Source organism: Peromyscus eremicus, chromosome 5 (genome assembly GCF_949786415.1).
Source record: "Peromyscus eremicus chromosome 5, PerEre_H2_v1, whole genome shotgun sequence".
Classification (NCBI taxonomy): domain Eukaryota; kingdom Metazoa; phylum Chordata; class Mammalia; order Rodentia; family Cricetidae; genus Peromyscus; species Peromyscus eremicus.
The window spans coordinates 90,431,901-90,447,423 of NC_081420.1; the positions used below are offsets into that span (position 1 = coordinate 90,431,901).

The following is a 15,523-nucleotide window of genomic DNA, read 5'->3' on the forward strand; positions in this document are numbered from 1 at the left end:
CCTGCTCCCACCTCACTCTTTTTAGCTTGGACACAAGCTCTCACTACACAGCTGGGGCTCTGAGAGTCAGGATTCCAGGCGCGTGCCTCCATGCTTGGTGATCTCTTGTCTCTAAAGACAAACTGAATTTGCCTCTTGGAAACACCCCTGAGAAGAAGCAATGGATGGTCAGGTGCTGGGCTACGGCCTACTAGGACCCTCTGGAGAGAGGCAGGGGCCTGGGTGTTTCCAGTAGGATTTTACAGAGGGGAGTGACGTTGCCCTGGCAAAGGGTAGCAGTAGCTGGTTGTCACAGTGGATAAGAGGGCAACTAGTAGGCACAGGCCAGGAACTCTGCCTTTCGGACCTCACAATGAGTGGGATACGACATCCCTGAGTGACAGACTCAGGTGCCATGGTCAAGCACTCAGAGTGGGAAGCCAGTCTTCAGGTGTGTCCTGGCCGGGAGTGGGGCCTTTCCCCATTCCCCCTCCACCCCCCACTCCCCGACTACACAGCAAGGCCAGCCTTTGATGAGTCACTTACAGTTTATTTTTGCCTGAAAGTATTTCACATCTCTTTGTACACAGCTACGTGACAGTATTTATTATTAACCATCAAGAAAAGCAACAGTGCAGGGGGGCGGGGTGGGGCAGGGTGGGGCGGGGCGTCTTAGTTTTTTTTTTTTCTTTTTGAAAATTTTTTCCTTTTTTTTTTCTTTTGTTTTTTTTTTTCCTTTTTATTTATTTATTTATTTATTTTTTTCTGCTTCTGTGTCTCTCTGCACCAGGGTGCTGTGAAGTTCGGAACCGGGGTTGGAGAGTTGGGAGAAGAAAGCAACAACAACCGAAGAAATCAACAGAGAAACGAACACAAAACAGAACTCACTCCACACACACACACACGGGCACACACACGAAAGAAAACCTGCCACAGAAAGAGAATTAAGACTGAGACTGAAACCCAAAGTCTCTGTTGTTTTTTTTGTTTGTTTGTTTTTGTTATTTTTTTTGTGTGTGGTTTTTTTTCCTTTTTTAAAAAAATGAGGGCGTAGTTTGTGGGGGGGGGGGTAATAAAGTCTACCTGGCAAAGTATAAAACAACTGAAGCGTGGTTTCCATCGAATAAGATTAAATAGGTATAAAACAATGAACGTCGACTGGTGGGTTTGGTTGGGAGGTGCCAGGGAGGGGACGTATTTGTGCTAAACGAACAGAAAAAGGGGAAGAGAGAGGGGGGAACCCCAAATGAATTGTCAAAGGGCTGTTCTGTACAGTGAGGGCTTGGTAAGAAAAAGCCAACTGTCTGTAAAAAGAAATGAGGTTGGTCTGCCTCGGGGGCGGGGGGGAGGGGGCACACGGGTGAGGGGATGCCGCAGTGATCACATTAGTGGGGAGGAGGTGTGGACGGTCGGGTTGGGCTGGCTGGGTGACATAGCTCTTCTCTCCCAAGAGACCATGCAGAGAGGTGGGCATGGGGCATGCGTGAGGGGACCACGGGGTGGGGAGGCCACAGGTCGCAAGTCTCAGCAGGGGACAGGGACCGCTAGAGAGGGGTGGGGACGGCAGCAGGACCTTGGAGGACCAACTCTTCTATGGGGTATACAGGGAGGAAAGGTTAGGACCCTTCCAGATTTACAGAAGCAGCAGAGGGGAGGAGTGAGCTACAGTATGGAGACCCTAACTCCTTTCTCCTCCTCCCCCAGTTTGACCCCCACCCACGAGGAAGCTGGAAACATCTGGAAATAATACAGAGTAGCAGGTGGGCAGACTGACGGGAGAGCATTAGCATACAGAGTTCATTAAGAAAAAAAAAAAAAGCAATTAATTTTCCAAAGGTCTTTTTTTTTCCTCTGTTGTTTTTTGTTTGTTTGTTTGTTTCCTTTAAAAACCAAAACCAAAACCACTAGCACTAACCCGACAGCTGACTGGTCCAGACAGTACTACACGCCAGGGGGGGGTAGGAGGGGAGGGAGGGCTGGTCAAAGACTTCATAAATAAGAGCGGGTCCCAGACCCGCAATTTGTCAACATTTCTTAAATAGGTGCGTTATTTAAATCTTATGTACAAGAACCACTTTGCATAGCGATGGTGGGGACATAGGACGATGGGTGACATGACTGGGTATTCCTGTCCCAACGGCAGGGGCGAGATCTCGGCTTGGTGCACCTCCAGGAAGAAAACGCGTCCTCCTTCAGGCCCGAGTCGATGGCATCAGGCTGGATGGATGCCCCCACACATGGCATCACACAACAAAGGCAAAGAAAATCCACACAAGGGATCCCCGCCCGCCCCTCCCCTGCCCTCCCTACCCGCTTTTCCTCCTCTCGGTTGCCACCAAGGCCGCTTTTGATCAAAGTCAAAGGTTCCAATATGAAGCTCTAAGAATTAGGCGGGGGCTGGGCGTGCTGAGGATCCCCCACCCCTCCCCCCCTCCGCCCCCCAAGACTTCCCCCATCTAACCCACAGCCAGGTGCTGGGGCCACCCCGGGACCCACTGCTCTACGGCTATTAGTCAAGAGTCGTTTTTTTTTTTTTTTTTTTCTTGTGCGACGCCATCCTGTGCACACAGGGGGCTTCACCAGGCTTCCGTGTAGCGGACATCCACCTCCTTCAGATTAGGAAGTTTGGCCTGTGGGTGATAAGAAGGTACCTGGTCAAATACCAGCCATTTCCCTCAGCAACCAGACAATAGACAGCCTGATCCTCGAGGGGCTGGAGATATGTGCGTGCGTGCGTGTGTGTGTGTGTGTGTGTGTGTGTGTGTGTGTGTGTGTGTGTCCTACCACCCATACCTCTCCATTATGAGGCTGTGTGCTCTCAAGGCTCTGGAAGGGGCTGGTGACCTTAAACAGCGCAGGGCAGGTGGCCTCAGAGACACGAGACAGTGGCTGCAGAAACCACAGCCCTCTGCGGAATCACAGATGCTCTGTGAGGCTGGATTACACATCTGGCGTCCTGAAGCTTGTTTTCTCACGACTACGGCTGAACTGAGTCCTGTCCTTGGCTCCCAGGTGGCATGAAGGATTAAATGCGACGTTGTGGGAAAGCCCTGAGCATCATGTAGTAGACTATGTATCTCTAGGTCCCTTCCCATTGTTGAATGAGAATGGACAGAGTGGGTGAGGGACCGGGGCAGCACCAGAAGCTGGCCTGGACACTCTTCCTCCTGGGTTCCTGTCCTTCCACTGAAATATGGTTCTCCCTGATACTTTAATAAAATTTATTTATTTGAGATAGAGCCTCATGTAGTCCCGGCTGGCCTCAAACAGCTATGAAGCTAAAGATGGCCCTCCTATTTCTAATCCTTCTGCCTTCAGCTCCGAGTGAGGCAATTACAAGCATGTACCACCTCATCTGGTCCGTACGGAACTGGGCATGGAACACAGGCTTTTGTGCATGCCAGGCAAGTGCTCTAGCAACTGAGCCCAGCCGCACGCAGCCCAATCCACTTTGCAAGATTCTTCTCAGTCCCTGCCCTCTGCTCCTGCTGGCAGACCATTCTCAACGGCTAGCCTTTTCCTTCACTGTACAGAGGCATCTGTCTCCTTAATGGTCTCCTGTCTTTACTTCCTGCCTTCCCAACATCCCTTGCACCCGCCAGCCCTATTCAGTAACACACATGCACTTCCATGCACACCTGCACACATACACATATACACACAAAGGGAGCCTGCTCATTGCCTCTATCCTGTGCCCAACAGTCTTCAACGGCTTCCCCTGCCCAGGCAGAAGCTGCAAGCTGGGGCCTGTGGTCCCCAGCACAAAGCTGGGAAACACTGTCAAGCCATGCGTGCCAGTCTAGAGGCTGTACAGAAAAATACAGATGTCCAGGTTCTTTGGACAGAACAGGAAGACCAGGCCAGACTGCATACCCAACCATGTGGTTTGCCTGTCTGGCATTTAGCACAACCATCCTTCTTCAAAAGTCAGGAAATTTTCAGATGCCCCAGGAGAGGACGGACGGAGGTTGGTCAAACACTAGTATCATTGAGTTGGCACCATGGCCCTCTGGGATGTAAAAAATAAATAAGGGGCTGGTCAGATGGCTCAGCAGGTGAAGGTGTTCACTGTACAAGCCTAGTGATCTGAGTTTGATCCCTGGAACTCACATAAAGGTGGAAGGAGTGAACTGACTCCACACAGTTGTCCTCTGACCTCTACGCCTGCGCGAGCATGCACGCGCAAATACACACACATACACACACACACACACACACACACACACACACACACACACACACACAGAGTAATATTTTTTAAAAAAGATAGTAGGGGCTAGAGAGACGGCTCCGTGATTGCTGCTCCTCCAGGGACCTGAGTTAGAGTCTTAGCACCCACGTGAGATGGCTCACAACCACCCCGAACTCCAGCCGCAGGGGATCTGATGCCTTCTGAATGCACACACACACATGTGACTCTCTCTCTCTCAAAATGAAGAGAGGAGAAGGCAGTGACTTTTCCTCGTAAGCAGCTGCTCTCACTCCCCTCTTCCACTTGACTTCAGTGGCGCTGTGGCTTTGGGGACCTGGAGCACAGGACACTGTGAGGGCTCTGCTTCTTCCACTGCAACATGCACACGTGCCCCTCAAGGTGCTTGTGTGCACGTGTGTAGGGCACGTGTGCAAATGCACAGATGTAGCTAGCAGGTACGAGTCCCAGGGCCCACACTTCTTTCAAGCCTGACCCAAGGCAGACAGCATTGCTCCGCAGAGACATCTTGAGTTGTACCCAGCTCTACAGTTGGGGCCTTACCCCTCCCACCGACTGCCCTCCCCCTGGGGACTGCTAAATTCTGTGCCTTCTGGGACTCGTGACCTCTCTGGTCACACATCATGGCAGCTGCTGTTTGGCCTTTGTTCCCTGCCTGGGCTTGGCAGGTGCTACATCCATGCCTGGGTCAAAGAGTAAGCCCAGCTGTGAGAGAGCCAGAGAGAGTGATTGGTAATGGTCGGAGAGCCACCAGGAGACCCTGGCGAAGGAGGGCCCTGACCAAGGGTTCCAGGTTCCCGAAGACGCACATATGTTCTGATGGATGAAATGTCCCAGTTGTCACACTCAGGGCCCCCTCCTCTCCTTCCCAGGTGCCAGGCCAGGCCCTGGAGGGCCTGCAGCAGCCTAGAGAACACACGGCCTGCTTCTGCCCTGGTTCCTACTCCCACAGGTCATCTCCCAAACAACAGCTGGGTTTTTAAAAGTAGGACGTGACACCCCACCGACAGCCCCAGGGGTGTTCTGAAAAAAAAAAAAAAATCCAGCCTTTCTGTGACCCAATGAGGATTTGTATCAGCCCCCTGTTCTGTCTTACTCCAGCTGTGCTTGCCATGGCCAGGGTGTGCTTGTCTTCTCTGCATACACCTTCCTTTCACCCTGGACACCCCAGGCTTCTCATCCTTTGAATTCAACATATGCGGCCTCTTCTTGGAAGGGGTGGTCCTTGGTTTTCCCATGCCAATACAGAGCCCTGGCTATCCCCCTGTTACTATCCCCTCACCCCTACCCATCTTGGTCTGCTCCTGGTGTGCCGGCCCTTGTGCTGGAGAAGTAGCGCTAAGGGTGGCCAGGGAGGGAGGGGGGTGGCTAGAGAGGGAGCTGGGGATAGGCAGGAAGGGAGGGAGCCAGCAGAGAGAGCTTACCTTCAGATCCTCATAGGTATCAGCCGAGAGCTTGGTGCTGTTCATATTTAAACTGCAAAGACTCTTCATGGCTGGGTAAGGATAGACAGACAGACAGTGAGTCCACATGGTAGACTATGGCAGGATGGGGACACTCAAGCTGCAGGCCACTCTCAGTGTGGATGGTTAAGGGAGCTGAGATGGTGTGGGGTCAGCCATCATGACCACCAGGTGGTCCATTTCACACTCTTGGCATCAGAGCTGGGTCTTCTCTTGGTCCCTGACCTCTGACCTTCTCTCCCCTTCAGCTCTAGCCCTGCCCCTAGGGATCCTGAATGTTCCCTGGCATCCCTGGCTCCCATCTCTGGCTTTTGGTCTCAAGAGCAAACACCAAGTTGGGGTTCATGTTGGAATCATATGGGTGGTTGCTGGAGACACACCCAAATGCTTACGTTGAGATGCTGGGGGTGGGGGGCAGACCAGTGGGGGCGCTGCACTGTTAATTAGACCCACGCACCCCTGAGTGACTCCTGCAGGAATATCCTGCAGGGAGCTCCCACCATCCAGAACTGGTCCATAAGCTTTTGTAAGAAGTGCCACAGCGGCCGGGCGGTGGTGGCGCACGCCTTTAATCCCAGCACTCGGGAGGCAGAGCCAGGCGGATCTCTGTGAGTTCGAGGCCAGCCTGGGCTACCAAGTGAGTCCCAGGAAAGGCGCAAAGCTACACAGAGAAACCCTGTTTCAAAAAAAAAAAAAAAAAAAAAAAACAAAAACCAAAAAACAAAGAAGTGCCACAGCCACTTCTGTGACCTAGTGCTATACTCTCGGCCACCTCCCAGAGGCCTGCTTGGCCATTTCACAGCTGAATCACCAGGCCTCTTGTCTAAGGGAGCAAGCTAGAAAATAGGGAACCTGGCATGTGCAGATTCCCAGGCTCAGTGCCCCCTTGATCAGAGCTCTGTGGAACCAGTACCCTAGCCCCTTCCCTAAGCTTCTGTTACTGAATGCTTCTCGAGCTGGACAGGCCCAGGAATGCCTAGGGACCCCAGTAGCCCAGAGGCGTGTTTCTGAGCAGCTGGCAAGGCTGGAGCTGCTGGGTGCGACACCAGTGACAATGGTGCCCTAGAAAACTTCATGGTGGTTTACTGTGGCTGGGTGGAAGGCACAGGCTAATCTCACGAACTTCCCCTTTTCCTCCAGACTTCTAGCTCCTCGAGGGCAGGGACACCCACCCCTCTGCTTGCTCCCAGCACCTTGCCAGCACGCAACAGGTCTGCTACAAATGGGTTATTAATAAACTGCTTGCTTCCTTCCCAGGGTGTCCAGCTGGGGGTCAGCCCACCTGCTGTAGACCAGGTACTCACAGCTGAGGGCCAGCAGGCCGGCGTCGGTGACTGGGGTCTCACACAGGTTCAGCACCTGGAGCATAGTGAGGTGTTCCGACAGGAGCCGCAGGCCGGCGTCTCCAAACTGTGGGCCACATGGATTCTTAGCCTCTCCAGGCCCAGGGGAGGGGACCCTAAGGCTGGGTACGAGTGGGAGGTGGTGGGGTCTAGCTATGAGGCCATGCCCTCTTTTCTGAGTCACACACCCCTTTGTCTTGTGCTCAGATCTAGTTTCTGACTGGGATATAGGCCAGGCAAGAGCCTCTGTGAGAGTCTGAACTCGGGCTCTGAAGTCTGAAGGCAGAGCTTGGGTGGCCTTTTCAAGAGATGGAGGAGCCTGCGTATCCCAAAGGGCTAGGCCAGTGGTGCCACACTGGGACCCAGCAGGCGCCAAGAGCATTCTCATGTACTCCTCCCTGGCAGGCTGGAAAGGCCTAAGATGATCTCTCAGGCCTGTGTCTCCCAACCCAGGAGTCTATACAGAGCTTTCCCTGGATGTCAGTGTTCCCAACTGGGAAATGGGCTGTCAACTGGCATGAGGCCCCCAACCTCCTCCTGTCTGGGGGAATGGGTTAGGGTTATGTGTGCAGAGCAAGTGGCTGGGACCATGAGCTCCGGGCAGAAAGATTGAGTATGGGGGGGGTGAGGAAGAGGACGGGGTGTGGGCGGGGCGGCACCTGCGTGGACCACAGATTGAGCTGCTTGAGGGAAGGCAGTTTGATGAGGTGCTCGGCGCAGGCACTGGTGACGTTGGTGAAGGCCAAGCTGAGGTTCTCCAGGTTTCCAAAGGAGCCAGAGCTCAGCAGGCGGGCCAGGTCCGCATCCTGCAGTGGGTGGCATGATGCTCAGGGCAGGCCGTGGCAACTATCAGGTGGGCCTCATGCCCTCTCCCCTCTGCCTTATCTGAAGCCAACACCGTCTCTGACCACACTGAGGGCTTCATGTCCCCAGGAGCTGCAGGGTGGTGGCTCGGCCTGTAGTGTGACTCACAGCTTGAGTCACGGCTGGGCAGCAACCAAGACCAGCACCCTCCCAAGCAGAGCGTGCACATGCACATGCACATGCGTGGTGTGCCTGTGTGTGTGTGTGTGTCTACACGCATGCATGCACATGCATGCACACCCCCTAGCCGGCAGTTCCTGTGGGTTTTCCACGTGAATAGGCAGTCACCACCCTTAGCCCCAAGCCAGCAAAGAGACATACATGCTGCATGCCCTGGACTGAGGTCTTGTCTTTGACTTTTAGCTGTCCCCTGAGTTACAGCTAATTTCTGATCCTCCTTTGCAGCTAATTATGGCTAGGTGCTGAATATGGACAATGAGATGTAAATGGAACTTCTAAGACGAATCTTCACGGGAAGGGCAGGCTCTGCCCTGCCACTTCCTTCCTCCTTGCTGGCTGGAGCCTGGGCAGGCTTCCTGGTACATGAGCAGGAAGTCATGCCTCGAGGACAGTGGGGTAGCAGGAAATTAGATCTCCAAAGACTTTGGAAAATAGGAAAACGGTGTGCAGCTCTCACAGGGTTGTAAAAGTCAAACAGACTAACCATCCAGTGCCTATTAGCTACCGTTACCATGGTTACTAGCAATCCCTCGGTAACACTGCTGATGTCACCAGCAATCTTTTGTCTTTTCCAAGGTGCCGGAGACTAAGCCTGGAGCCTCCACACATGCTAAACTGGTGCTCTACCAGTGAGCTGCAAGCCCAGCCTCAATATAACATCTTAACTCTGCTTGGTTTTCATTTCTTTCCCTTTCGTCCATTTGCCTCTTGGAAGAGCCGGCCTACCTCCCTGTCCCATCGTCATCCCTCCCCTCCCCTCCTGGTCATCCCTCCTCCCTGCCCCGTCCATCTCGCTTCACTCCACCCCACCCCTGCAGAGACTTAAAACCTACTTACCGTGGACTTGGAGGGCAGTGTTAGCCTGGTGGGCCCGCCTTTCCTTTGCTGCAAGAAAAAAATGAGACCAGCTGAGTCACATGTCCCCTCTGCCACCACCAGCCTCATGACACCACGGTGGCTACTTTCCCAGGCAGAAGGTGGTCACAGCACAGGGAGCTTATGGCATATGTAACACTAAGAAACACCGGGAGAGGTGGGAGGGCAGGTCCTCTGACTGGAAGGGATGCTGCCACCCATTCAGTTCTTGTCGGGGTTAAGTGGCACCCATTTCCACCCAGAGTCCTGGCAAATGACAGAGAAGTTTTACACCAGATGTCTCACGGTAGGGACCTGGGTTGTGCACACCTTTTGCCAAGAGCCTTAGTGGGGAGGGGAGGGTGGCTCCAGGGGAAAGGACAGCCCTGATGGGGTGTGCACATGTGTAGACGTCGCCTCTCAGCTAGGATTGGGTAGGTCAATGACACCTGGGTCCCTGCCATCAACTGGAAGTGGGTTGGTTGGGTGACTTTAGCCCACCTGCGTTACCTCTCTTGGGTCCATCTAGAATCATGTAAGAACAGGGAACATCCCAAACTCTTTGGGTATAGAGGAGCAGTCACAGGGGCCATCTCCTGGGAACAGCGGGCAGCGGTGAGGACTTACCAGCTCCTTCAGCTCCCGCTGCCGGTCACACAGCTGTTCATACATGCGTTTGCCCACATCTGTGCTCTCCAGCGTGGAGATGATCTGCAGTTGGGTATCGTTGTTGTCGATGATGTTGTACTCCAGCATCAAGCACAGGATCTGCCAGGAGTCATGAAGGGGTGTCAGGGACTGGCCTGCCACAGGACCTTGGCATATGCTGCTCTCCAAATTTGGAGTACTCTCTGTCCTTGTCCCCATGTTAATGCTTCAATCCCACCTCCAGGGAAACTTAGGCTTTTTCCAACGGGACAGTAAATTCTTTCCTGTTCACACCCCCCGGACTGATAGGTAGCTTGGTGACTGCTTTCTAGAGGGTAGAATGTGGCAAAGTGGTGCTCCCCAATTCTGACAGCTGTTATAAAAATCCTGTTGCTCATGGGACAGGTGCTCTGTGAGTATCTGGTTTTAGGGGACTTTGTGGAGTAGTCAGGAAGAGGGGACTGAGGAGGAACAGTTGAAAGTGTCATGAGGGTGCTGGGCCTATGCTCTTGATAACTGAGCAGTGACCCTGAAGCCACACAAAGCAGAGAGGCTGCCTCAGTCCTCTGGTGAGAGAAAAAAGCCTTGTGAAGGACCCCACGGGCTCTAACCCCCAGGAAACCCCAAGGGAGAACAAGTCAGGCAAGCCTGGCTACCCCTTAGTCTGTTAACGGTTCTCCTCCATGTGCAGACAGTTGCTATGTAGGTAATCAGAAGAGAAACTTCCAGATGGCTGTGGTCAACATGATGGTCCCCTAACCGGAATGAACCAGCAGCAGTCTGAGGGCAGCCGCACCCTCAAGAGGCTGCAACCACATCTGCCTTGCCCACACTGCCTGCTCCTCACACAGATCCCCTGCCAGGGCACCTGTGCCGGGGCCTCACCTCCGCCATGGTCTGGTTCCCTCTCAGCGCCAGGAGCATACAGGGGCCCAGCTTGTTTTCCGCCAGCGAGAGCAGAAACTTTTTGGTCTTGTAACAGGAGCCCATGAGGATGTGCACCTGGGAGGCAAGAAGACTCAGATGAAGCAGCCGGGACACCACAGCGGCGGTGCTGTGACCCTCAGTGCCAGCCCCCTGCGGGCGGGGAGAGGTGGGAAACCAAAGGGCAGGGACGCTCCCTGCTTGTGCCAACAGCCTGGTCTCCAGTGACCACCAGACCATCCCTGGGGACAGAAACCTCCTCGCAGGGTGGACAGTGACCAAGGACATGTTGAGTGACACCCCCACAAATGTGAGACTACAGTGATTCCGGGTGCAGGCAACAGGCACAGTCACCGGGACAAGTGAGACAGTAGTCACCAGGACAAGTGAGACCGTGGCCACCGGAGCCGTCCAGGGGAGCAGAGAGTGAGCATGAAAGGACACAGAGGTGAAGCTGGAAGGCAACGCGTCCCAGAGATGGGCGGTGCTGACGGTGGCGGAGCCGCGGATCTGAAGGTTGGAATGTTCCTGCACAGGCTGATAACGCTCACACTCATCTGCTTTACTACAGAAACAAAGGAGCCCCTCCCCCCAGCCCCCTTTGGGGGCTGCTGGTAGTTGGTCCTGTGGATTCCTAGCATTGAGGGTCCCAGGTAGACATTTCTAGGCAGTCCTTGCTAAGTGAGGGGACAACAGGCCCGACTCGTGCGGCGGTTGGGCTGTTCTGTGCCCTGCTTTCTCTGCGAAACCAAAAGATGTTTCGAGAGATCACCCACCCAGCAAAGCCTGCTCCCTTCTGAGACATGTTAGAGGGGGGTGCTGCTTGTATTTAGAGGCGAGAGCACCAGAGTAGGGGCTCCGCATCCTGTCAACAGAGGTGAGGGGGACCAAACACCCTGCAACTTCATAGGACAGCCGAAGGCCTTCTGGAAACGGCAGCCGAATCCAGGGACCCCTTCTTGCCATGTGTCTCCATGGAAACAACACATTTCCATCCCTACGGCTGTCTGCTTCCTTCCCTGTCTATGCTGCTTCTGCCCCATCATTAACGACTCTGGCATACAATGATATCACTTGGGTGGGAGCCGACTCCGTGTCCTCTCTCACATTGAGTCTCTGCATGCCGGGGACGGGGAAACACCACGCCTTGCCATGGTGAGGCTGTGACATCAGAGGCAGCCAGAGAGGGGATGGTGAGGAAGATGTGGCGCAAGCAGGCAGTTAGGCGTGTCTCTAGCTACAAGAGACACGCAGAAAGCAGGTCCGGGGCAGCAGGCAAGGGGTTTGGAGCAGATTCATAAGGAAAAGGACCTAAATATAAACCCCTTGAGGTGGTGCCTCAGAGGACACACCTATTTATCATCATTGCACAGATCTCTTCCGAATTCACCCCAGTAACCGTTTACCCCGCCAATCAGTCTCTCGTAGAGACAGGAATAACCTGACCCAAGCTGGGGTCTCAGAGTCCTGGGTGGCTCAGTATCTCATGCCTGCCACCATACACAGTGTGCTATGATGCGCTGGAGAAATCTCTTTGTCTTGTTTTTACATATGAGGAAGCTGGAGCCCAGACAGGCGAGTCAGCATGCAAGGTCAACTGGTGGAAAACTGGGTAGTGACCTAAGGCCCAGGTCTAGCTGATGCCTGCATTTTCTCCACGTCACATGACCCCAGAAGAATGTGTGATCTATGAATGGCATTGGGTGTGTCAGGGAACAGAGTGGCTGAGGTCACTGGGGAAAGAGGAGTCTGTGTCCCTTTGCTGTAGAGGAAGCCACTACCTCTAGACAGTAGCTTGGCCAACCAGGGGCTTGCAAACAAATCCTGCCAAGCAAGCCACTGGACCTCTCTGGACCTCTCTGTTGCTGCCCAGGTGTGATTCCACGACAGTGGTTCTCAACCTGTGTGACCTTTTCATGGGGGGTGGGGGTGTCACATATCAGACATTTACGATTCATAGCAGTAGCAAAATCACAGTTATGAAGTAGCAATGATATAGTTTTATGGTTGGAGGGTGGGGGGGGGGGGTCACCACAACATGAGGAACTGTATTAAAGTGTCACAGCATCAGGAAGGTTGAGAACCCTGCTCTATGGTAATAAAGTGGCAGAATCCACTGTGGATGCAGTTACTGATTCAGTGACCTCAATACCTTCATCTGGGATGGGGATGAGCACCCCGAGTCTGGCCCCCAAACAAGCCCCTCATTGTGAGGACTGGCTGAGCAGGTGGCACCACAGTACCTTGTGGTATGCTGCCTCTGTCCCTTACACCATGACAACCAAGCGTGATCTTGGCCCCTCAGGGTCTTGGCTCAGGTAAACAGGAATGAGCAACACCCCGCCTTGGGTCACCTCCCTCTTCATGGCGGGCACAGTGCGGGCCAGAAGACTTGCAGGCAGGCCACATAGTGGGCTGGCTGCTGAGCAACTCAGGATGGAACAGCCCAAAGCCCACCAGCAGCTCCCCGTGGGGACCCCATGTACCATGCTGGCAAAGAGCTCTCCATCATCATCGCAGGCCACCCCTCCAGGGCTGTAGAGCTGGAACCAGCCATCCTTGCCGGCCCGCACACTCAGCAGGCACGAGTGGACCTGTGGGCAGAGGACAAACACATCGTCAGTTCCCAACAGACTCAGGTACAAAGGAAATATGAATGGCGTCCACAAGCCAGGCCGTCAGGAAGTGCATGGACTTCCTTTAGCTCCACAACCACTGGCCTCCTACTGAGTTCCACAGGCCTTTGGGGACACACAGGGGCCTCTAGTCCAGCCATGTGTCCTCAGCGTCTTAGATAGCCATGAGGCCTACCTTGCTGGGAAAAGCCCTGCCGGAGACAGGACTGTGGCCTCCCAGGGTGGAGAGCCATAAAGAGGCCCTGTCTCTATACCCGCTTCCTATGTTTCCCTCTGGGGGGACCGTTTCCTCTCTCTCCTGCTTGTGCCTCCCCTGTCTCTGTGGCGAGGGCTCTCTCTTGCTCTCTGCCCCGCCCTGTCTGGGGTTTATCACTAAGCCTTAGGCTTGGGGTGTTTGCCTTCTTCTGCTCCATCCCTACCTTTCCTGTGTGGGCAGGCTTCCCTCTGGGCCTGCCCAAGTAACCTCAAGCTCTCTCCAACCCTGAGATTCTCTTCTGTGAGGTCTCATCCTCACCTCCTTATCTGTCTATCTGTCCTTCTCTACTAAAGGGTCTCTGTCTAGAGTAAGGACAATGTTAGGGCCCAAAGAACAACTCTGTCAATCCCTTCCCAGGGCTGAGCGTAGGTACAAGTGCATGGGTGCATGTGTATCCATGTTTGGGAGGGATTCCACACCTATACCCATTGTCACACACACACACACACACACACACACACACACACACACACACACACACACACCTGCTCTTTATGCCCTCCCTTCTACTCCTCAGAAGCAGACTGTGATTAGGGACTGATCATCAACTTGAGGGTAAGGGACAATGCTACCGAGTCATTTGTCAGAGACCCACAGACAGACAGCAAGGACAGTGAGTGAGTCTCCAATGTGGCATGGAGACACTGCCTGCCCGCCTCTGGCTAGCCAAAGTGACAGTCCAAGACCACACCTGGGTGATCCAACACAAGGTGTTTGCACACAAGGCCAGGAGCCTGCAAAATTTGTATCAAGGATCCAGTGACAAGGCGGTCTCTACGAGGAGACCTAGGAGGCCACCAGACTCTTTTTCCTCCTGTAGAAAAAAGTGAACAGAAAAAGGCTTACCTCCTGTCTTGGATCCTCTGCAAACCTCTGAATCACATACTTCAGCTCCCTGGAAAGAAGAGGATGGGTCATTTGCGGGCCTGAGTGGACATGGGGGGGCTTGGAGAGGGTTGGGAAAGAGGCCAGGAGCCGGTGGGGGTAGACAGGACAAGGCACATGGGACATTTCCTATCAGGGATTGGATGTGTCACAGGGGACCACACAGAAGGTGCCTCGGCAGCCTCCCAAAGTGCATGTGACCCAAAGAATGGGCAGAAGGAGGCTGGCGGTGGCAGGGGTGTGATGGTGACCCAGGGCAGGGGGCACTCGCAGCAGGAGAAGGTGGGGTGGGTGTCTCGGGCATACTCACTTGGTGAACTTCTCGTGTGCGAGAGCTCTGTACCAAAAACAAAGAGACAAGCGTTAGAGGCCTTTGATGGACAACGATCGCATTTCCTCCAGGGACATCTAGACTTTAGCTCTGACTAGAAGAATGTAGAGGAAATTGACAGAGAAATTCGGCTATCTTGTCCCTCCTTTGACAAGGTGAGGATCATAGTAACATGAATAGGCTGAGCCCCCGGTGTCCCCAAAGCCAACAAACACCAGGCCCACACCACTCAACCGCAGAGGTGCTAACCGGGTACATGAACGTGAAGGCACACGTGGGCTCCAGGGACCCAGGTGTGTTTGTTAATTGTTCCACAATTAAGGCAAGACTGCATTAATTACCAGTGCACATTGCCAGGCAATCAGGGACCATTCTTCCAAGTGAATTGCATCATGGGCCACCGTCAAGCGGGTCCCAGGGCCTGTGGGGACAGCTGCTGTAGCCAATGATGCCACAGACAGAGGAGGCTCTGAGGAGTCGGATTTCTCCGGTCTCCATTCTTGGGGGCCTCGAGGGAACTAGCCGGCCCAGCAAATGGGGCAATTACTGGGTGTAATGTCCCCCTCCGAGGAGTTGCGTTCACAAACACAGGCTCACTAATGGGCTCTGCAGAGAGCCCCGAGTGCCTCCCAAGGCCCAGCAGTTTCCAATCTGTCAAAACAGGCCTACAGGCATGTGAGGCCAGTGGCTCAGCTGAAGCTCTGTGCAGGCTGTGACCCACCACACAACTGTTTCCCATGATGCATTCCATGTTAGTATGAGGGTGGGTGAGAAAGAGACAGAGGGTCTATTTCTGGCCATATTTAGAGTGTGGTGTGAGCTAACAGCCATTCAGGCAGAGTAAGTGCAGCTAGCCTTCCCCTGCACAGCCCGGAAATGGCTCTCCGTATGCATTTTCTTTCCTTTTTTTGATGCTGGAGATTGACCCCAGGGCACTGTGCATGCTAGG

General features: G+C 53.9%; 1 protein-coding gene across 1 annotated transcript in view; it reads right to left on the reverse strand.

Moving 5' to 3' along the window:
* Positions 1-727: 727 nt before the first annotated feature.
* Cmip (c-Maf inducing protein) overlaps positions 728-15,523 on the reverse strand; it is a 200,549-nt gene continuing 185,753 nt past the window's right edge. The window contains exons 12-21 of the mRNA XM_059263939.1: positions 14,554-14,580; positions 14,205-14,253; positions 12,953-13,060; positions 10,428-10,544; positions 9,522-9,662; positions 8,877-8,924; positions 7,655-7,801; positions 6,957-7,062; positions 5,614-5,684; positions 728-2,609 (exon numbers count right to left, since the gene is read on the reverse strand). Of these exons, the coding sequence (XP_059119922.1) occupies positions 2,556-2,609; positions 5,614-5,684; positions 6,957-7,062; positions 7,655-7,801; positions 8,877-8,924; positions 9,522-9,662; positions 10,428-10,544; positions 12,953-13,060; positions 14,205-14,253; positions 14,554-14,580 (868 nt within the window). The 3' untranslated portion in view covers positions 728-2,555. The remainder of the gene's footprint in view (positions 2,610-5,613; positions 5,685-6,956; positions 7,063-7,654; positions 7,802-8,876; positions 8,925-9,521; positions 9,663-10,427; positions 10,545-12,952; positions 13,061-14,204; positions 14,254-14,553; positions 14,581-15,523) is intronic.